The sequence below is a fragment of the Sciurus carolinensis genome, chromosome 2 (assembly GCF_902686445.1).
Source record: "Sciurus carolinensis chromosome 2, mSciCar1.2, whole genome shotgun sequence".
NCBI classification, from domain to species: domain Eukaryota; kingdom Metazoa; phylum Chordata; class Mammalia; order Rodentia; family Sciuridae; genus Sciurus; species Sciurus carolinensis.
In genome coordinates this window covers 29,266,788-29,289,222 of record NC_062214.1, presented here as the reverse complement: position 1 = coordinate 29,289,222, position 22,435 = coordinate 29,266,788, and the positions used below count along the sequence as shown (strand labels likewise).

The following is a 22,435-nucleotide window of genomic DNA, read 5'->3' as shown; positions in this document are numbered from 1 at the left end:
CTTGCTGACTACCAGTAAAGTTCAACATTTGTAAATCCTGAGATCTAGTGATTCCATTCCTAGGCACATACCCAGGGGAAACTTAAACTCTTTTGTTCTGTGTTCTAAGAGACAAGTTGCAGCAATGATCATAGCAAAACTCTAATGGCAAAAGAGCAAAAAAATAACCTATATTAGTTATCACCATATAACAAATAGCCACTAAATTGGAAATTTAAAACAATACATTTGTTATCTCACATTTTCTCTGTGTTAAGAGTCTAGGTACAGCTTAGTTGGGTCCTCTGCTTCAAAGTTTCTTATAAGACTGCACTCCAGGTGTCAGCCAGAGGGTCAGCTGGAGAAGGAACCATGCTCACTTGACTGTGGACAGAATCCAGTTCCTTGTGGGCTATTGGACTGAGCTTTTCAGTGTTTTGCTGGTTGCTGGTGGGTGGCTGCTCCCATTTCCTTGCCTTGTGGCTATCTCTGGCATACTAACTTACTTCATCAAAGCCAACAAGGGAGAGAATAAAGAGTGAGCTAGCAGGATAGAAATTACAATGTTATCAAATGTAACCATGGGAATGACATCTCATCATATTTGCTGACTTCTGTTTATTAGAAGTAATACACTGGGTCCCTCTCACATTCAAGGGGAGGGGTACATATAGGTATGAATACCAGGCAGGGATCACTGGGAACCAGGTTTCCTCCTTGTGGTAATGAAGGGACAAATATCAAGAGGAAGCAGAGGGAAGAGATGAAGAAACATAGGAGTTGGTGTAAATTATTTGTAATAGTTTAGTTCTTAGAGGAGGTTGATAGGTATTCACATGTGTATTTTTTCGGGACAAACAGGAAGAGTATCATGCATCCGGATTATAGTTAGCCAAATTCAATAATATTAAAAATATTTAGGACTGGAGTGTAACTCAGTGGTTGAGCACTTCCCTGGCATGGGCAAGACCCTAGGTTCAATCCCCATCACTGGAAAAAAAAAACAATAATAAATGAAAATCAAAATTGATGACTACTCCTGACCTTGGTCTGAGCCCCATCCCTATGCTCAACCTGGTCTTAGGTTAACATTAATTTTCTACCTAATCAAACCACTAGCTCCTCCCACACACTGACCACAGCTCTAGCACCATTAACTCTTTTGTAGTCTATGTTAGGTGTCCAGAGTTCTATTCTCTAAAACTTTCAATTGTGTAACCATATGTCTAGGCTCCTGTATGTGATACTGGTAATAATGGTTTATATGAAGAAGTCTGGGGAACCATCAATTGGAGCAGGTTATGGTTCTGCCTAGCAGGAGCACAGTCACCCCAGAATACAAGTTCAGTGACTGGGGTTGTGCCCTCAAGAACCTGTTGGCATCTCCATGACGGAGGTTGGACTGAGTCCTGGAGGTTCTTCTTTCTTATATTAGTTGTTGATAGACATTTTATTTATTTATTTATTTATTTATTTATTTATTTATTTATTTATTTACTTATATACCGTACTGAGAATCAAACCCAGTGCCTCACACATGCTAGGCTCTACCAGAGCTAAAACCCCAGCCCAGGTTCTTCTTTCTTGAGACCCCTCCATTCCTGTTATCATGATATACCTGAGATTGTACCAACCCACAGTCATATCTCCATGACCCACAAATCAAATCCCAGAAGCAATTGGAGGATTTTACTGAATGTATTTGGGGGGATATTAAGATAGATTACATCTTACATTATAAATCTATAACTCTTCTTTAAATATCTCATTCCCAAAATTTCCCTTGGACAGTCAATGCAATTTTTCTATCCACTCCTCATGCCTCTCTCCCCTTTCTGACCCCAACTAATTCTAATTTCCCCTGGTTAATTCATTCATTAATTCCTCAAATGTTTATTGAATGTATATGATGTGGCAAATGCCAGGAACACAATGAAAAATATAAAATAGTGTTCACAATCCTGTGGGAGAGAAAGGCATGTAAAGGGTATCCAGAATTTGTTAGTTAAGCCAGTTGCAGTGGCACACACCTATAACCCCAGTGACTCAGGAGGCTGAGACAGGAGGATTGCAAGTTTGGGCAACTTAGCAAGACCTTATCTCAAAATAAAAAAAATAAAAAGATCCGTGGATGTAGCTCAGTGATAGAGCACCCCTGGGTTCAATCCTCAGTGCCAAAAAAAAAAAAAAAAAAGTTTTTCTTGTTTTACCAAATTTACCTTGTCCGTCCTCTACTTCAGAAGGCATTTATTTCCAGTCTTTTGTTATTAATAATACAACAACGATTAACCTTATACAATAATTTAGTATTGTGCATGAGTATATGTGTATGATAAATTCTAGATTGGTAGGTTAAAGACTATGCATTTTTGTCCTGTTGCTTGGGAGACTGAGGAAGGAGGATCATGAGTTCAAAGCCAGCCTCAGCAAAAGTGAGGCACTAAGCAACTCAGTGAGATCCTGTCTCTAAATGAAATACAAAATAGGGCTGGGGATAGGGTTCAGTGGTCGATTGAGTACCCCTGAGTTCAATCCCTAGTACCCCTCCCTTCAAAAAAGAATATATGCATTGGTAATCTTGATACTATGAAATTGTCCTGCACAAGGACATGGCCCATAACAGAGGTTGAAGACTGGTGACCTGTTACCTTGCTTTGACTTGCATGGTGTAGGGTTTTTACAAATTTAATTGCTAATTTTTATGTTGATGAGGATGTGAAGCAACTAGAACTCTCATGCTCTGCTAATGGGAGTGTCAATAATTAAAACATTTCAGAAAAGTTTGACAGTTTCTAATAAAATTAAACAGATGCCTATGTTATCATTTAGGGTTTAATCAGAGAAGTAGAAGGGATTTCTTACAGGAATTTGACTTTTGGTAATTGTGGAAGTTGGTTAAACAGTCTCTGTAATGTTTTTGTTTTTGCATCTAATGCTGGAGCTTAAAGTCTACAATCAGGCAGTTGGGAAGATGAATATAAGGCAGGGGACAAAAAGAACACACTGGAATCTGTGAGCATAAGCTGCAAGCCTTGAGGACAAACTGGAACTCATGTCAGTTCTCATTGCCTCTAATCTGGATAATGTGAGTGAACTGCAGAAGCACTGGCCCCCTTTGTCATCTGGCCCAGGAGTCAGAGAAGTCAAAGAGGATCCGGGGAAGGTGTAACAGTTGCAGGCCTAGTTGCTGTCCCATGTCAATGAGATAAGCTGCAAATCAGTAACAATGTGCGTGGGCTACAAAGCTCCAGTCTGGAGTTTGCAAATGTCAAATCCGGTATTGTTGCAGCTTTTCTTTCTCTCTTCAAATCTCATGCAAAAATGTCTGTTGTGGCCCACCCTAATTGGAAACATACATTAAAGAGAATTTGGGAAACAGTTTACTCTAGCTAAATTGACATATTATAAAACTACCACAGCTATGTCCCAGCAATTCCATTTCTAGATATATACTCAAGAGAAATGCACACGTACATTTACCAAAAGACATGTACTAGGCTATACAGTCTATAATATATTTTGTTCTTTTGTTCAATATCATGAGAATCATCCGTGTTGCTGCATCTATTTAGTAGGATGCCATCACTGATGGATAATATACCATTGTACAAATATAGTGCAATTTATTCATTTTATTATTGATATATATTTGGGTTATTTCCATTCTGGGGTTATTATAAATGCAACCATGAATATGTGTATACATGTCTTCTGGTATATAATTAAAAGAGAAATTACTGGGTAAAGGTGGGCATATATCAATTTTATTAGAGTCTGCCAAGCAGCTTTCCAAGAAGGACATAGTTTAATTTTTATTAAAAATAATAGAATTTAGGCTGGGTACACAGATTAGTGATTGTTTTAGTCAGCTTTTTCATTTTGTGATCAAAAGATCTGACAAGAACCATTTTAGAAGGAGGAAAAATTTATTTGGTGCTCAGGATTTCAGAGGCCTCAGTCCATAGATGGTTGACTCCATTACTCAGGGCCTGGGATGAGGCAGAACATCATGGTAGAAGTGGGTGGAAAAGGAAAGCAGCTGGGAGCATGGTACCAAGAAGCAGAGAGCTCTGCTTACCAAGGACAAAGTGTATACCCCAAAGGCACGCTTCCCAGGGGCCCACCTCATGCAGCCACACCCTATCTGCCTTCAGTTATCAAGCTAATCCTATCAGGGAATTAATGAACTGATTAAACCTCTCAAGATCTGATCAGTTCATTTCTAAACTATCTTGCATTATCTCACACATAAGCTTTTTGGGGACACCTAATATCTAAACCATAACAGTGATGGAGTACTTTCCAGTACAGGTGAGGCCGTGGCTTCAATCCCTACCACCAGTCTAGAATTACTATGTGTTTGGAGCTAGAATAGGTGTTTTCAATGTTCTTCATCTGTTCTCCTGACGTGGAGTTGCTCCTAGTTCCTTCCCATAGTGCCCCCATCTCCAGGGAGCCTGTTAGGGGCCTGTGGCTTTCCTTTTCAGAGTCATTTAGCTCTGGTAAGGCCCTTTGCATAGGAAGCCCTCAGACCTGGATACCACTCTGCTATTGGCAGATCCTCTTCTTGGTACACAGGCCCATTGGGTGGAGATGGTGCAGCCATGTAACTTCTACCCTGACTTCCTTCTGGCACCGAGTTTTGTTTTCTTCTGATGACTTTCTGGAACTGTGTGGCCTTCCCCAGGAGCATGGAGTATCTCCCAGTATGGGTAGGTCTGTATTGTAGGTCTTCCCAGTTACCCAGACAGTCCAGGGTCTGGAAGTGTGAGGAGTGTTTGGCAGGAACAGGAAACCACAGTTCTTTTTATGTGGTGTCCCTCCCACACTAAGCTGGGGGTGCCTTCCACTCCACAGTAACTTGCTCATCATACATTCAGTAAATATTTGTTGAAGGGAGTTGACAATGAGGAAATGGCCCCAGGCAGTAGACAGCAGCTAGTCTGTGTTTGAGAGAGTCCACACCAGAGATGGTTTTCCAGGTGGGAGAGTACCATAGGAGGGGAAATGATTCATGAAACCAAATGTCTACACAGACTCAGGAGTTAAAATAAACAAGAGAAATAGGAATTGGTAGGGGTTACAGTGGTAAACTGATGTACTCCTAAAGAGGTAGCTACCACTCAGCATCAGAATTTGGTGCCAGCTGAAATAACTCCATGTTGTTAGATTTTCTGATGTTTCAAGAGCCTGAAAATCAGATTCCTTTGTCAAGAAAGGGATGGAGGAAGGGGGAGGGGAGGAAGAATTATTTTTAAAATCTCATGTAGGTTAAACAGAATACATCTGCAGACTCCTCTGGGCCCACTGTCTGACGAGTTAGAGAAAAGAAAGATATAGGAATACATTGCAGGGGGGTGGGGCGGGGACAGATATTGGGGCCCATGGAAGGGTGGGAGTGGGTAGCGAGTGGGAAGGTATGGATGGGCTGAGATCAGAATGTGGAAAACTCCCAAACTCTGTTCTGGAAGACAGTGTTCTCAAACGCCAGGGAGCGCACGCACGAATCACCCAAAATGCTAAAGTTTGTGAAGCTCAGCTGGAGACAGTCCCGGAGCACAGAGCGTCTTAGAAGAATGGAAGATTCGATGGAAACAATAGCTCAAAAAGATTATTTTTCAAAAGTGTGCAGACCAGAGAACAGGAAAGTTAGGGGCCACAGGGATCCAGCGGGGAGTGGGCTTCTTGAGGATTCTTCAAAGGCAACGACCCCAGCCCTTCGGAAAGGAAACTGGCCCTCAGTTGTTAAAGCCCTTTCCCCTACTTATGTTGGAAGGAGAAAGCTGCGTGCTCTAGACGGTTCCCTCGCTGGCACTTTAGGGAACGCATCCCCGTCAACGAAAATGGGAATACGGTGTTCAGCGACTGGCGGGTAGAGATGCGGCAAGAACCTCTGAGGACCTGGGGACCACGCCTCTGGTTCCCCAGCTCTGTGGAGGCGCCCACATCCTACCTCGCCCGGCTAAGCGAGGCGCATCTCACTGCCATGGCGACCGCTTCCATGGAGACCGGGAGCAGGGGCTGCGGTCCCCGGGGGCGCCTGAAAAGTCTCTCCCAACCCCCCACGCTGCGTGCCTTTGTTCTGAAGCTTATCTGGGCTGGGCCGGGCTCTCGGGACGCGTCTCCGGTCCGCGCGGGCGCGCTTCCTCCGACGTAGAGGAAGGGGTAGAAAGGGAAAAAGCAGAAGCCCGAGGGTCGCAGAGCCGGACGGATGGCTGCTTAATTACTAAACAGGACTAGCGTGGTTCTTAAGACTGATAGTGCAGACGTGGAAACTTGGAGCGAGAAAGGCCACCTTTGGGCGCTCCACCTAGCCAGCAGTCCAGCCTCACGGTCGCCCGAGGGGGCAAAGCCCAGGGGAAGCCCCGCCCAAGTGGAGGCCAAAGTGGGAGGTACAAACCCTTAGGCCGGGACCGGGACGGAGGCGGAGACTCCGAGGCGCTCCTCCTACCCTCTCTCCCTTGGGTCGGGTTCTAGCCCCTGCCCTGCGGAGCAGCCTGGCAGCCTTCATCGCGAGAATTCGCCGGGTCCTGGGGGATCACAGGGCGCAGACGCAGCGCCCCCTGTACATGACGCAGGTGGCTAATCGCTCGTTGGCGGTTCTCTGAAGCTAGTTCATTGGTGTGAAGCGCCTTTCGCCCCACCCCCCGGCCAACCAATGGGCAGAGGCGGGGGCGTGCCGTGAGGCGGGCAGCCGGGCGCGGGGCTCTCTTCCTCGTGCTCAGCGTTGAGCCCCGGCTGCAGCCGCCGCCTGCTGCCGCCGCCACCGCTGCCACCGCAGCCACCGCAGCCATCGCAGCCACCACCGCGGTCGTCCCTGCCCGGCCCATCCCAGAGGTGCGCCTGCAAGGTGAGACTGTCCCTCTTCTCACAGCCTCCGGGGTCTGCCCATCTCACTGAGATTCCACTCCCAGCAGGGTCCTGTCCTAGACAGTCGGTTCCTGAACCCCGCCCTCGATATTAGGAGGGGTGGGGCAGGGGACTCCGCTGTCGGGACCGGGCCTGAAGGACTTCCCGACATCTGAGTGTGGAGATGTTAGGTCTTGGAGACGCGGGTGACCGTTAGCTGGTGGAGCAGGAATGTTTTCCGCGGGGCGCTGTCGCGGGGCAAGAGTGACACAGCGAGGGCGGGGGCGTAAGGCGGGGTGGGGGTTAGCATCACCTTCTGCCGCGTCCCCGCTGTTTCTGCCATTTCGCAGTTTGACCTTGGGCGGGTAGCCTCTCTGAACCACTGGTGCCGGGCACCCTCGGGGAAGAGGGCGGTAATGTCTGGGAGTGCGGGCTCCGGAGACTCCTGCGTCAGCCGAGGTGAGGGCGAGGAGCGAAGGCGATTATCTCCGACAGAGCCGCCGCCTTGATGCTCAGGAAGGATAGGATGGGGTACATCGAGCAGCATTTGTTTCCCAAGATGAGAATAATGTGAGGATGAGGGTGCCACACCCACGGGATGGCGATAAGAAAGGATACAGAGTCCCACATTCGGTCCCCTACCATCTCTGGAGACTTGCTTTGGCCTCCCTGATGTCATGTAGCTGAAGTGATTTGATTTAGATTCTGGATCAGTGTTCCCAAGACCCTGTCAGACTGAAAAGGGCTTCTCAGCTTGCCTTTCCTGTTGAATCTTGGCATTGGGAAGTGGGGATAGGACATTGTTCTACTCCAGAGAGCTGGAAAAGGTCAGGAGTATCTGTCGCCCCCGAATGCAGACTGGCCTCTGCTTCTTGGGTGCTTCAGGTCTCCAGGGCCAAGTCAGGGTGGGTCAGGTGGTCTGTAGGCTAGGGGGGTCTCAGTACCCTCTAGCTGAGGGCAGGGTTACTGAGGGGAGGAGAACATTTGTCTAGGGGACAGAAGGAGGGTGGGAGTCCCTTTCCAAATTCAACCCTTGCTCCACTGTTTGTGAGAGGAAAAATAAAAACAAAAACCATACTTAACCCTCACATCTTTGGCCTGCTGGAGGGAAGAAGAAATGAAGTTATGTCAAGGCTGAGTTGATGGGAGCCTGCTTCCTGACCTCCAGCCTTGCCTTGCTGTAAGTATATGATCCTGCTGTGTGTCAGGTTTTAGGAAGTAGGCATTCATTGTTGCCCAATCTCACGATCTTATTGGGTATTTACTTTACAGGCTTGAGCTTCACTGGGAGGCTGGACAGTGCTTCTGCTGCACTGAGTGCTTCAACTAGTACTGAACCCCAGGATGTAGAGGAGGAAGTGGTAGGAAGAAAGAAAGGTTGTCTGACCTGGCACAGAGAAAGACCTTGGGCTAGGTTGAGGTTAGGGGTTAAAGAGTTATTGAGAAACGAGGTCCTGAGAGATCAGGGACATACCCCCAGCCACACAGCAAAGGTCAAGTTGGAGCTGGCTCTGTGACACCTGCGAGTTTGGGGACTGCCTGTGGGGCAGAGAGTTTGCATGGATTGGGGACAAGAGGGTATTAGGTGCAGGAGCCCTGCTTTGCCATGGATAGACTTGTCTTTGACCCTTTTGACTGTTTGAAGCTTGGGCCATAGCATGGGGCAACCTGGAGCAGCAACCAGCACTCTGTAGGGCAGAACTGGGTTCCTGAGTAGCTGTCCAGCTGTCTGCCTGCTTGCTAGTCCCTGGTAGCCTCAAAACAGCCTTTCTTTCCAAAGCCAAGAGGGATCTGGGATGGCACGTCTTTGTCCCCCAGATGGAAAGTTCTCTTGTTTCCCTGAGAACAACTGAAAGCCAAAGAAGCCCCAAAGGCCCTTGTCCCAACTTTCCAACCTTTCCCATCCTGTGACTGTCCAGAGTCTCACCCCTGACCTTCTGACAGCCACCCAAAGTGGAGGAGGGGTCATTTGTTTTGCCATGGAAGGAGAGCTAACATATACATTGTCCACATCTTTCTGAGCTCCTGTGGGGAGGGGCAGATAGGGGACTCTCAGCTACTTTCTTTCTGGCCCTCCCTCGGGCCTGGCTACCCTGGGAATGTAAGAAGGGAGGGAGGAGGTCTTCTTAACCCTTGAGCTGTTTTCCGAGAAGCGGAAGTCCCTGGGGTCCACTCGAAGGCTCCTGGCTCCTCCAGGATTGACCCGAAGTGCCTCTCCTCCAGTGCTTCTTTTCTAGTGAATTGCTGTTGCTTTAGAAACCAGGCCTTTGGGGTTCACTTTTACAGAAGTCCAGGGTGTGTGCATTTTCACAGATCTTAGGCACAACTGCACCATACCCTGGGAGGAAAAGGCCACTGCTTACTCCTACATATCAGAGAAGTGAAAGGAATATCCCATGCAGCCAGCAAGGGCAGAACCTGAATTTAAACGTGGACTGCTGCCTCTCGGAGGCTGTGTGTCTTAGGCCACAGTGAGGAATTGGCACAGGAGGAGATTGGAGGCAGGGCTATCCTAGAAGTTGCAAGGTGGCCTAGCAGTTCTCTGTGGATGTGGCTGCAGCAGGGGAGGTCTGTTGCCCTCATTTCCTGCTTCTAATGAGGAAATGGTGTGGATGAGAGTCTAGCTCCCAAAGGACAGCTGCTGGCAGGTTCTCTATTGTGAAAAGTGGTTTGGCTTTTCCAACCTTCTTTGGGCCCCTGAAGTCACTTGCCTCCCTGTTCTGTATTCTCATGGAGGGTTATAGGCAGTTGCTCAGGGACTGTCACGAGTTCTGACACTGAAGATGTGGGTTCTGCCGTGAGCAGTCTTTCCATCTCAAGGTAGGCCTGGGCAGATAACCGGCTGACTGTAGCAAGGCCAAGGAAGTCCTGGGGGAAGCCACATTGTGCAGGAAAGGGGTGCCCTCAGGGCAGAGGTTTGCTCTGAGAGTTGCTGTCCCTGACCACACCATGTCTGCCTGGAGGGTCTGGCCAAGGCCCATACTTGGGCTGCCCTCAGGGTGGTCATTCATTCATTCAACAGATATGAACTGAAGGCAGCAGCTCCCTGTCAGGTGCTGTGCTGTGCTGTGCTCAGGACAAAACCACAGTTAGTGCCCTTTTAAGGTGGAGAAGATAGATAATAAATGATCCCAGAAGTGAAAAGGGGGGCTGGGCAAAAGCAGGCAGGGACCAGGCAGTGGGGTGGGGGAAGACAGGGGTCCTGCACATACTGGGTCTGAGTGTTTTGTGAAGAGGGCCTCTAGGAACTTTTGCTCATCATCCTTTGGTTAAGAGTTTTAGCAGGGAACTTCAGGGTACAAGGGTAGGGGAGGCTTGTGGACATTGGACTGTCACTACTCCATGGCTATAGAAGCATGGTTGGAACAGCCTCTTCGAGGAAGGAAGGAAGCCTGGCATCTTTGCTTTTGGCTATTTGTCATATGTTCTGAGTTTATAGCTTGGGGCGGGGACGGTGGAGTGGATGGGTTGGGACAGACTGCTTTCCAAGGCCAGGTTCCTTAGAGGAAAGCTGACCCCAGAGCAGTCCTGGCCACAGGTGAGTAGGCCTTGCAAGTTAGGCCTGGAAATTAACCTCCAAGGGAGGGGCATTGCTGCTCTAACTTACCTTGCTTTCCACAGCTCTGAACCTTGCCCCTCCCTGCATCTCTAGGCTTCCTACCAGGGGACTTCTGGGACCCAAACTGTGAATACACAGCTTGGACCTGGGTGGACTTGTCTGACTCAGCCCCTGAGGGATCTCAAGTCATGCACTTAACAAGCCCAGCCCCTGACTATGAGGCCACCCCATGGTTTTTCTTCATTCCCTGGACTAGCCAAGGTCATTCATTGGTCACTCATCTCTAAGCACTTCAGTGTGTTTCTCTGAGAAAATAAAGATGCACTCCTTTATGTGCATCTACAAATTCTATAATCTCACCTAACAAAGTCAGCTAATTTCTTAGTGTCATCTACTATCCTGTTCACTTACATTCCCTAATTAGCCCCCAAATGTCTTTTTACAGGGAGTTAGAAACCCCCTCCCCCATGTCCCTTTTGCAGCTGATTCAGTGTAAAAACCAGGTCAGTTGTCCTGTAGATTTTTCTGTCCCTTAAGTATGTGTTAATCTAGAACAGGGGTTGGCAAAACATTTCTGTAAAGGGCTAGATGGTGAATATTTTAGACTTCGCAACCATATGGTCTCTGTCACAACTGCTCAAAGTAGTTTTGTTTTTGTGCAAAAGCTGCCACAAACAATAAGTAAATGAATGAGAACAGTTGTGTTCCAGTAAAACTTTATTTACAAAAGACAGGTGGTGGCCCAAGAGGCAATAATTTGCCAATACTATCTAGAACAATCTTTCTGTATCTTTTTTCTCGCACCTTCAAAACAAAACAGGTCACTCGTCCTGTGGAATATTCAGCCTGGATTTGTCTCATTGTCTGCTCATAGCATCATTTGATTTGTTCTGCTGTCCTCTGGTTTTCAGTAATTGAGGAGTGGGGGCTAGAGGCCCTGTCAGATCCAGGTTAAGCATCTTTGGCAAGGATCCCTTGTCAGTGGTGCTGTGACTTTTGCCTGCCTCACTTCAGGAGGCATCAGTGTGTCAGGTTGTCCTGTGGTTAGTGAGGGGGACAGACCCGTGTGTGGCCTGTTGATGTCACATCCCCTCATTGCAAACTTGTGTTATTCCCCATTAAGAACACCAGGTCATTCATCCGTGGAACTTGAGCATCTGTGTGTATCTGCTTTTATCCACTTTTCCTTCGTGGTTCAGCATCTTCTCACTGTTGTTGCCTCTGGCATTTGTTTCTTTAGCACTGTAGAATTGCTTGACATTTGGTTGTTCGTTTGTTATTTATTAGTAAGAAATCTGCAGTGAAGAAGAGCTTTCTGTCAACCACCGGGGCAGTTTGCTTGCAAGAAAGGCTGAGGGACAGGCGGTATTATTTCTCTTTAAGGGGCACTGCTGCCATCAGTGGTGACACATGAGGGTTTGTGTTTGTTTTACTTTCCTTGTTCTTTTTTTGTAATCTCTGTGAATGCTCTGATTTTATGTATTCCATCTGTTTCCATCAGTTGTGCTTCTTATTCTTTTTGATGCTTAGATGGGGCCAGCTTAGTCCATCAGAGGCATCCTTAGGACACCTCACACTTGCCTCTGCACTTGAGGCAGCCCTTGGGAGCTGAGTCAGGACAGGGTCTGGATGGTGGGTTCCTGAGATTCAGGGTAGGGTCAGGATGGTGGGTTCAGATGGGTTAATATCCCTTCCATGGGCCGCTGTTCAGTATGTGGCTCTGACTGACCACCAGGAGGGAAAGCTCCAAGGATAGATTTATCTCATGTGATCCCTATTCTTTCCCATCTCCAAGCATGCTGTTGACTGACCAGCACTTAGCTGCACTGGATATGTGACATGAATAATGTGACCCCTGGGCATACCCTTTAGGGTCAGCAGTGCCAGAACTGGCCCCTAAAAATTACTAACAAAGTTCCCTTTCTTTCTAGGCTACCTTTCCTGCCAGCCTCAGGTGGACTGAGTGCTTGTCCTGTGCTGGCACTTTGGCAACCAGAAACTTAGCCTGTGCTGGCAGGGGCCTTGGGTCAGAAGGGGGTCAGGAAGAGGTGAGGGCACTTGGTATATGTCAGACATACCCTTGTGCTACGGATGCAGGCCCCACTTGGGCTGCTGAGAGCAGCAGCAGTTTGAGTCCTTCCTAAAGGAAAATCCTCTGCTCTCCCCCAACCATGGGCTTATGGGTGGTCCTGACTGCTGCCCTCTCCATCCCCCCTCCTTCAGGCTTCTTCTTGTGTCCCTGGAGCATGGGAGGCTGCTGAGCTTGAGTGGAGGTGTACAGCAGGAGCTGTGTGTTTCACCTGGTGGCAGGGAGGGCGTCCATGGCTGCGGCCAACAAGGGTGAGTGTCTTCCTGGCCTGTGGGTATGCATGAGATCTTAGGGGACATTTTTGCTTGGGGGGCCTGCTTCAGCTCTTTGTGTGTGTGTGTTTGTATGCACGTGTATATGAATGTCATTCAGAATATGTCAGTGTGTGCCAGGTCCTGGAGATCACCCAAGCCCTAGCAGGGGCCCCTACTGGTTCCTTGGTTTGCTGTTTTCTGGAGGTGTGTGCTCCTGTGTCTCGTGTGAGCCCCTCTATTGTACTGCTAGTGGTCCGGAGACATGAAGGGCTTGTGGTGAGTACTGAAAGTGGGAGAGGGGTAGGGTCACAGCAGGCTATAAAAGGGAATCTGGATTTCACTGAATCCAGAGGGCTACTGGAGAGTTTTAGGCAAGGGAGGTCTGGTAAAATCTTATGGTCAGGTTAATGGAGTACAACAGGAACTGTGGATGTGCCAGGCTAGCCCCCAGGGCCTTTGCTGAATGTCTAAGAACCCAGGCCAAGGCTGACCCAGGCCTTCCCACCAAAGGACTCTAGACAGGGCTCTTAGGAGGTCTAGGGCTGGGGTGTCAGAGAGGACTGGATTCATGCCCTTGGCCTCCCCCAGCCTGAGTGACCATTCAGACCAGGCACTTGACCTGACTCCCCACCACTCTTCCCCTCTCAACCCCCTGATCTTTTAGGCCTCGGAGAACCAGACCCAGCTTGGGGACAGCCAAGGGCCTTGACAAGGGCTAAGCAGAGAAGGAAAGGGCATGGGGAGGGTGAGGAGGGTCCCTAGCTTCTTTCTTCTTGAACCTGCCAGTTATCAGTGAGCACTAATGGTAGTTGCAGCCTCTCCTAGGTGGATAGAGTGTGGTTTTTAACCCTCATCATTTCTGTTATCTCCAAGTAGAGCACCTAGAATCCGCTTCTGTCTCTGGCCCCCAGGTTGCTCGAGGTCATTAGGGGGAGTAGACTGGAGTCTCGTGCACTGACAGACCTGAGAGAGATGCTGCCAGGGTTGGGAAGCGTGGCACTGTGAAGGAGTGCCGAGGCCTGGGCTACATTGCTGGGCACCTGGGGAGAATCTGTGTCTTCCTGTCTCTGGTGACAGCCTCTCCCCTCCAAATAAGGGGGTGTGTGTTGTATCAGCCAACCTTAAGGGACCCACAACCATGCTGTTAGAGGACTGGCAGGTAGAAATGAGGTAGGGGATCTCAAGCTTCATGACTGCTAGTGAACTTAGTCCTGAAATTGGCCTGACCAAGTGGGTGCTGGGTGATATCAAGGAAAGTTTGGGGATGGCAAGTGAATAAGGGGGACATAGTTTTCTAGGGGTAGGAGAAGCTAGCCACCCTTGGATTCTTCTCCCACTCTTCTTAGGCAATAAGCCCAGAGTCCGGAGTATCCGCTTTGCAGCAGGCCATGATGCTGAAGGCTCCCAGAGCCACGTCCACTTTGATGAGAAGCTACATGATTCAGTGGTCATGGTCACCCAGGAGGGTGACAGCAGTTTTCTGGTCAAGGTATGTTCACATTTCCCCCAGAATCCGCTTCACTCTACTTCCTCTCTGGCTCTGCTCAGCTTCCTGGGACTATCTGCCCCCTTTCCTCAGTGGCATTCACAGGCATGCCTTGTCCCTCCCTGAGCCTTGGTTTCCCCATCTGTAAAATGGTGGTGGTGGCGGCAGGGTCAGTGAGAGGAATGCATCACCAGGTGACTGGAGCTGTTGCCATTGGCCTCGCCCAGACAGTAGGGATGGAAGGCTAGTGTTGAGGCTGTCATGCCACAGCCTGGATTCAGGTCTAGACCTGCCATTCTAGCTTTGTGACCTTAGGCAGGTCATCTCCATTTATTTTCCTTCCAGTGGAGACAGTTCACACCCCATATAGTTGGTATGAGAATTGAAGAATATGTGATGCAGATGTTTGGTGACAACAAAGTGTGACTTTTTACTGTTTGCCAAATCTCTGACTGATTTGGGCTCTTTGTAATGGTATTTATTACCCCGTGTTTTCTTTTTTTGGTCCTGGGCATGGATCCCAGTGCCTTGTGCCTGCTAAGCATATACTCTATCACTGAACCATATCCTGCTTCACCCCACATTTTCTACTTGGTGGAGCACTCCCTTCTCATGGCCATGTCTCACACACGCACCAGCATGGCTCCTTCAACTGCTAAGAGACTGTTAGGTCCCCTATTCACTTGGAAAGGGCAAGAGGGAATCTTTGGAGGGGCCAGATTGAGATCTTCAGGTTGGTCAATAAACTCAGGATCCAGAGTTGAGCAGGAATGCCCTGTGGTGGGGTGCAGAGGTTTGGTCCTTGAGAAAGGGGCCCTAGTTTGTATGTGTCTAACCCTAACATCTTCCTTCTTTCTCCTACAGCTGACCTTTTTCCCCAGGGAAAAATATGGAATGAACCAAAGCTTAAAAAACAAAAGTAAAACAACAACAACAAAAACCAAAAACAATTCCCTGCTTTCATTGCAAAATCCATTCATATCTATGAGAGAAAAATATAAGGGGCTGGGGATGTAGCTCAGCAGAAGAGTGCCTTTCTAGCATGCTGGGGTTCACTCCCCAGCACTTCACACCACTGAGTTTCTAAGGATAGCATCTGTCCCAGAAGGACAATGTTGGTTGCCAAACACTGTGTGTAAACAACAAATATGCAAGCAGGCATGATGACCCATATCTGACATTCCAGCTACTTAGGAAGGCTGAGGCAGGAGCAAGTTGGAAGCCAGCCTCAGCACCTTATCAAGGCCTTCCTTAAGCAACTTGGTGAGACTTTGTCTCAAAATAAAAAATAAAAAGTGCTGAGAATGTATTTCAGTGGTAGAGCACCCCTGGGTTTAATTCCTGGTACTAAACAACAACAAATTCCATGGGCCATGGACAGGGGCCTCTGCGTGAGCAGGTGGGTGTACCTGATGCCAGCAAGGCAGGCAGAAGCCAGGTCTGTGGGCCATCTGTGGAGTGACATAGCTGGTCTGGAGTTCGTTTTGGGTTTTAATTGGTGCAGGATCAAACCCAAGGCCTCACACGTGCTAAGTGTGAACTAGCACTGAACTGTACCCCTACTCCCTGGTGTCCACTTATCTAATTCCATCCTATCCCTCATCCCATGATGTTTTTTGTTGCCCGGTGTTTCCAAATTAGGGACTGGAGGACCAGCATCCCTGACCCTGGGCTACTGGTCCTGAACAGGTGCTGGTAGTAGTGGGGCCTGGTGGATGGTCTGAGTTATAGAACTTTGAACCTCCCTTTGTGGAGAGGGCAGTGGCTAGTGTCTTCTGTGCCACACGTGGCAAGAGTGGCTGAGAGGTCTAGGAAGGACTTTTCCCTGGTCACATAATGTGATCTTCAGCCAATCATTTTCTAACTTCCATCTTTATAAAATAGGCCACTGAGGAATGTGGGGTCCTTGACAGATGATGAGGATTGTGCTGGCCTTCGGGGGAATTGATTCTGCCAAAGGGCCTGGAGCCATCAGGCTTGGGGTAGAGACCAGCTAGAGTGATGGAAAGAGTCAGGCTTCCAGAGAAACAGGTGTTGGTGGTGTCCACAAGGATCATAGGCAGCATGGCCTGGATGGGCTTCGGGAGAAGCAGTAACTGGAGGTACCTGTCCTCTCATCCCTTCTACTACAGGTTGGCTTCCTGAAGATCCTGCACAGGTATGAGATTACCTTCACTCTGCCCCCTGTGCGCAGGCTGAGCAAGGACATCCGTGAGGCACCTGTTCCCAGCCTTCACCTCAAGCTCCTCAGCGTCATGCCCATCCCTGAAGGTGTGTCCCTTCCTGGGGTTCTGGGGGCTTGTCCTCCTCTAGCAGGTCCCAGATGTGAGTGGGAGTGAGAATATGGGGTACTTCAAGTCAGGGACATGGTACCTCTTATGAGCTTGCAGTGATAACCTAGTAGTTCCCATGCCCCAGGCCTCCCTTCTTAGACAGAAGCTGTTGAACTCACCCTGCAGGCCTGCATCAGCCCATTGCCTGATGGTTTCCTTAGTGGGGAAGACACCAAGATGGGAGCCACTGGCTTTGGGCCTCCAACCCTCCCTCCTGCCTGCCCTTAAGAATAACCTGCTGGAGCTGCAGGAACTTTGTATGGCTAACTTCTAGCACCCACCAGTCCCAGGTTTTAGGTTTCACACTGCTTCTCCCAACCCTGCTGGCCTCAGGCCCTACTCTATCCCCTACCCTCAGCTTGGTAGAGGCTAGGGTGTCAGTTTCTTGTGCTGCCCACAAACCCCAGCTTCAGTTTCATATCCCCCTTTCCCTACCTCTTCATGACCTTGCCCTTCAGTGGACTTCAAGCAATGTGCCTCAGGCATTTGCCTTGCTCTTGCCACCAATCTGCTCGGTCCGCCTCCCTGCCTCCTTTGTTCTCCAACACCCCCTTCACTGCCTGCCTTTGTGTGAAATACACAGTTCTTTCTTTTGGAAGCCTGAGTTTGAGTCTGCCTCATCCTGGGAGCCATGCTGGGTGTGGCCTGTAGGCCAGAGGCATATCAATCTCAAGGGATGATTCCTAGGCCTGTAGGCCCATCTTAGCAGTGAGACTAAGTCTCTGGGCTCTGGAGGGCCATCCTTGCCCCATTCTCCAGAAGGCTTAGCATGTCTTGTGATGGGTGATGATTATGCGTGTTGGGGACAGGATTGTGAAGCTGTGGGAAGTGCTAATGGCCCACCTGTCCCTGTCTTTGGGCAGGTTACAGCATCAAGTGCGAGTACTCAGCACACAAGGAGGGCGTCCTCAAAGAGGAGATGCTACTAGCCTGCGAGGGTGGCACAGGCGCCTGTGTACGCGTGATGGTACAGGCACGTGTCATGGGTGAGTGTAAGGCATAAATCTGGCTGGAAGGGAGCAGATGCAAGATTAGCCTTGGGGATCCTTGTCCAGCCTGGGGTCCCAACCTCTTGGCTCAGGTCCTCCCAGCTTCCTCTCCCTGATCCCTAGGGGACAGGAGATCTTTTGGGGTGGGACCAGGGCACAAGGGACACACCAACCTGCATGCCTGCTTTGCAGACCGGCACCATGGCACGCCCATGCTCCTGGATGGTGTCAAGTGTGTGGGTGCAGAGCTGGAGTATGACTCTGAGCACAGCGACTGGCACGGCTTCGATTGAGCCCCGCACCTGGCCAAGCTGCCTTGGGGCCCCTCAGCCTTAAACCCCACCTGCGTGATGATGTGGCTTCCTCGCCCTTCCCCCAGGGTGGGTGAAGGGATGGTGTTGGGGCCTCACCCACACCTCTCACCTCTGCCTTCATTCTGCCACCACCCCGCCTCTCCTGTGTTCTCCTCTCCCACTTCCTCCTCTTCGTGTGCCTCAGTCTCCTGCCAGAAGAAATGGGTTGAGCCCCCAAGGAGGCTATCCAAGGAGGGGAAGGGGAGAGCCTGGGGTGGGTTCTATCCACTCTCCATCCCAAGCCATGTGGGCTCCAGTCAGGGTCTGGGAGAGGACTGAGTGGCTCTGTGACGCCAATGCCCCATTACTACTGCTGCTGCTGCTGCTGCCTCTCTGCCTCAGCCACCTCTCCCACCCCTCCCTCTTCCCCACTGCTACCTTGTGAGTAGGAGGGAGGTGCAGTTCCCAGCCCCTGCCCCTCAGGTCTGTGTTACTTGGTTTTTAAATGACTGGTTGGGATAGAACCCATAAGAAATAAAAATTTCAGTGGATACCAGAGACCAATGGGTTTTTTGTTCTCTGGGGTCTCAAGATTGTCCAGTGCCTCACAGATGGGCCAGGGAATGACTTGGGTAACTAGTTCTTTCAGGAGGCAAGCACACCCAGTGAAGAGCCCCAGAAGAGCTGTGCACAGGTGGTGTGGCATTTTAGGCCAGAGGCTAGTTCCCCAGTTTGTTTGAGGACGGGCCTTCTGCCCTGGCCAGGGAGAGGTCTGTTTGGGCTATTTGATAGAAGACAGCAGCACCCCCTTATGGCCTATTCCTGCCTTGTGCACAGCTGAAAACTTTCTCCCTTCTCTCTAGCACTCATGCCTCCCACAGTACTCCAACTATTAGGGTCCCCACTTGTGTGGTACCAGCAGGCTGTGGCTTGCCCTTGAGCATAAATGCTTTATTGTCATTTTAGTGTGAGCCTCAGGGTGGGGTGTTGCATGTCATGACTGAAGGATATACCTGACATTTCACACTTGGGGAAGCAGGCCTGTGGGTGCTTAGGGAATGTTCTGATGGCACATGGATCGATGGCAGAGTTGGGACCATCCCCCAGTGCTTCCTCTGTCTCCTTACCCTCGCTCAGCTGCCCATCCAAGCAGTGCAAGTGGGGTGGGTCATTCACAGGCTCTCTTTGGGTTCTGGAGCATGTCTCCACATCCCCTCACAGTTGCCTTCACCATAATAATGTGCCTTACTCCCCACTTGTCAGCTACTGCCCTTTCTACAATTAAGAGTCATATTTGGGTGGTGAGCATATCCAGGAAGTCGTTACTAACACCTGTCCCTTTAATGTCCACTTGTCATTTACCTGTGGCTTGGGGTTGCTCTGCCTGGCTCCCCTGTGGCAGCAGCCCATCAATTAGTGAACTGTGGCCCTTCAGGCCCAGACCCTTCTCAACCTCCCTCCTGCAGTGGCACCTGGCAGCCTATCTTGCTGCTGCTTCTCCCCCAACCCGTGTTCAGGCCAGGGCTTAGTCTTATGTCGAAGAATTCTCTCTAAGGGATCACACACACCCTGCCAGTCTGGGCCCTCCCATCTTGCAAACCTCTCGGAAGTTCTTGGTACTTGGCGGGGTGGGGGCCCTTCAGGCCCTTTGGCCTTCCAATCCGCGAATCAAAGCGCAATCCCAAAGCGAGTCTCCATATGTACCCACCCTTCCTCTAGACTTCATCTCCCCAGGATGGAGGGCTGGGAAAGGGGCGCTGACCTCAGAACTGGTCAGTTCCTCTGCTCCCACCGCACTCTCCAGACCGAGGGACCGAAAGAGGGCGGGGCCGATTCGCCCTCAGTTGGAAAGAAAATCGATAGAGGCACGCACGGAACGATTGGTGCTGACGTCCACGGCAGTGACCTTAATCTCGGTGTCGCCAAACTGCATGGCGGCTCGTATCTCACGGCGGCCCGGGGGCGCGCTGGCGCTGTCCTGGCCGCTGTCGGCGGGCTCGAGCTCGAGGCTGAGCGCGCCGCACTTGCGCACGCCGGGGTCGGTGATGAAGCGCGCGTCCTCTGCGGCGCAGCAGTACAGATTGATGAGCACGCGCCGCTGGCCCGGGCGCGCTGGGCAATAGCTACGCCTCACCTCCTCGCCTAAGGCCACCGACTGCTCCGCGGCGACGAAGCGCTCGAAGACATCGGTGCACCAGCGGCGGCAATCGCGCACCAGCAACTTGTCAGGCGGGTGGCGCCCATCCACAAAGCGATTGAGCACGCCTACGCCGTAGGTGAGCGGGGAGCGGCGCACCCGCACCACGCCCGGGGCCTGGCCGAAGAGCACCGCGCCCTTGAGGATGGTGAGGCCCACGTCGTGAGGGACCACAACGCGCAGGCCACGGGCGCCCAGCGCCGCTTGCACTGCATGCTGTAGCACCGCAGACTCCGCAAAGCCGCCCACCAGGAACAGCAATTTCACACCCTGCACCTCTGGCCGTGCCAGCAATGCCTCTGTGGGGCAGAAACAAGATGGGGGATGAGGAGGAGGGAAGGGAAGAGAAAGAGCCACTGAGGCGACAACTTCATGGTAACTTGGCGCCTCCCCTCTCCCCCACCTGTGCTCTTCAGGCAATTAAAAACTAGCCATTTGAACTATGTCCTGATAAAAACACTGAGCACTTTCACTGAGAGCTCCTGGCAGTCCTCATGGGTTTTGCTTCCCCAACACTCTGTCATCACCCACTTCTTTCCCACCACCCCATGGAGGGTAAGGGATCGGGACCAGCATTTACAGTGTCAAACACCTATACACTGTGCAGGACAGTGTGCCCTCTCTCTAGACACTTCAGTTCATTTAATCCCTGTGATAGCATTTTAGGGAACTTAGTATGATCACCCCATTTTATAAATGGGGATGCTGAGGCCCCAGAGGTTCTTTAACTTGGCAGGGATACATATCATCCTTCTAGTTCATAATCACTGCCACACTGCATGTTCCAGGTATTTCAGATGATTCTGGGTCTCATCCCAGTTCTTTAATTTGGCAGGGATACATATCATCCTTCTAGTTCATAATCGCTGCCATACTGCATGCTCCAGGTATTTCAGGTGATTCTGGATCTCATCCCAGTGAATGGATGTGTGGTGGCTACCAGGCACTGATGAGGGGAATTATTCTCTAATCGGAGTGAATGGAGGACAGAGCTTAGGCACTCACCTATGTGCTGGATGATACCATTGACCGTGGGCTGAAAAAGCTCATTCATGGCCTCACAAGACATCCGGAGCATCCCCTGTGAGGACCACTTCACGAAGTTCACACTGTAAGTGGTAAAAGAGGGCACAGGCCCATGAGTCAGGGTCAGGATGCTTGCGGAAGTTTGGAATCTGTGTTCTTCATTCCCTATCCCTGCCGCCAGGGGGATGTGCTTGGGCACTGACTGCAGGTTAAGCGTAAAGGGTGGACATAGATGCTGGCATTTAATCTCCACCCGACTCCGCAGCTTTCTACAGTCCTAGGCAAGAGGTTCGAGGAGAAGAGCTTCTCCTTGACTAGGTGCAGAGAAGCCAAGGGACGTTACGTTAGTTGGCCGACTGGCAAGGTGAGAGGCGGGCAGGAGAAGATACACATCCGAACTCCCCCCACCCACCCTTTATTCTTCCTCTTGCCAAATTTGGGGTTTGGATTCCTGGGCTGCTCCACTGGGTACTTACGCCCCTTAACCCGCCGAGATTTCTGTAATCCAACAGTCCACGCGGACAGCGACCGTCCTGTGGGGCCCACGACCGTCTCTGGCAGGGGCATTCCAGTCCCCAAAAGCAAATCCCGCCTGAGACGGGCCCCTGGACCCACCTGCTTCTGCGCAGGGCAGTCTCCACGTTGTGGCCTCGCTGCTTGCGGTAGAAGTCAATGAAGGAGAAGGGCAGCGAAATGTTGAGCGCCCCCGCACGGTGCGGGCCCGCGGTGCGTTTGCGGGCCTCAAAAGCGATGGTGAGATCCACCCAGGCCGCCGGCCGTTGCCTTTTGAAGGTGGCAATGAAGTCCTCACCGAAGATGCGGCAAAGCAGCTGCTCAAAGGCCAAGTCCACGCCCACCGCGCCGTAGGGGCCGCCTACAGTGAGCCCGAGGGTGGAAGGGGTGTCAGCGCCCACTGGCCCACCAGGGACCATTGGCGGGCGCTGGGCCCTGCACTTCGTAGCAAGGGTGCTGCCTGGCTACTCACCAGATGCCTTGTAGAGCTCCTTGAGGGTGCCATGGGGCTGCTCCAGCTGGTGCACAGTCAGGTCCACAGTGCCTCCCCCACAATCGGCCACCATGTAGCGGTCTCCTGCAACAGTTGGCACAGGCAAACATGCATGGCCTGCCTTGAACCCTCAATCCTGCGCCCCCTCCAGCCTGGCTCAGTCTCCAGCCCTACCCAAGGTCCCGAGCTCTGCCACTACCAGGATGTGGGGAGGGATGTGAGGACCTTCAAGTGCTTGAACCTCAGGTCACCAAATATGGGCACAGGGTGTGGGAGAGAAATGGTTGCAGAGGCTCTGCAACTCCTGACTCCTCCAGAGAACTCTGAAGAAGTGGGAGTTAGGGGCACAGCTGTGAGAGGGAAGGTGCTAGTGAC

The 22,435-nt window shown here is 50.7% G+C and overlaps 2 protein-coding genes across 4 annotated transcripts in view; one reads left to right on the top strand and one right to left on the bottom strand.

The window, feature by feature from the left end:
* Positions 1-6,612: 6,612 nt before the first annotated feature.
* Positions 6,613-18,389, top strand: Adissp (adipose secreted signaling protein). The gene is made up of 6 exons (XM_047539548.1): positions 6,613-6,829; positions 12,611-12,727; positions 14,077-14,219; positions 16,349-16,487; positions 17,413-17,535; positions 17,731-18,389. The coding sequence occupies exons 2-6, from the start codon at positions 12,709-12,711 to the stop codon at positions 17,829-17,831; spliced, it is 525 nt and encodes a 174-aa protein (XP_047395504.1). The 5' UTR covers positions 6,613-6,829; positions 12,611-12,708; the 3' UTR covers positions 17,832-18,389.
* The window catches only part of Hspa12b (heat shock protein family A (Hsp70) member 12B), a 26,419-nt gene continuing 15,076 nt past the window's right edge, over positions 11,093-22,435 (bottom strand). For all 3 annotated transcript variants that reach the window (XM_047539546.1, XM_047539545.1, XM_047539547.1), the window contains exons 10-13: positions 22,040-22,144; positions 21,670-21,928; positions 21,034-21,137; positions 11,093-20,327 (exon numbers count right to left, since the gene is read on the bottom strand). In XM_047539546.1, coding sequence (XP_047395502.1) covers positions 19,672-20,327; positions 21,034-21,137; positions 21,670-21,928; positions 22,040-22,144 — 1,124 coding nt within the window. In that variant the 3' untranslated portion in view covers positions 11,093-19,671. The remainder of the gene's footprint in view (positions 20,328-21,033; positions 21,138-21,669; positions 21,929-22,039; positions 22,145-22,435) is intronic.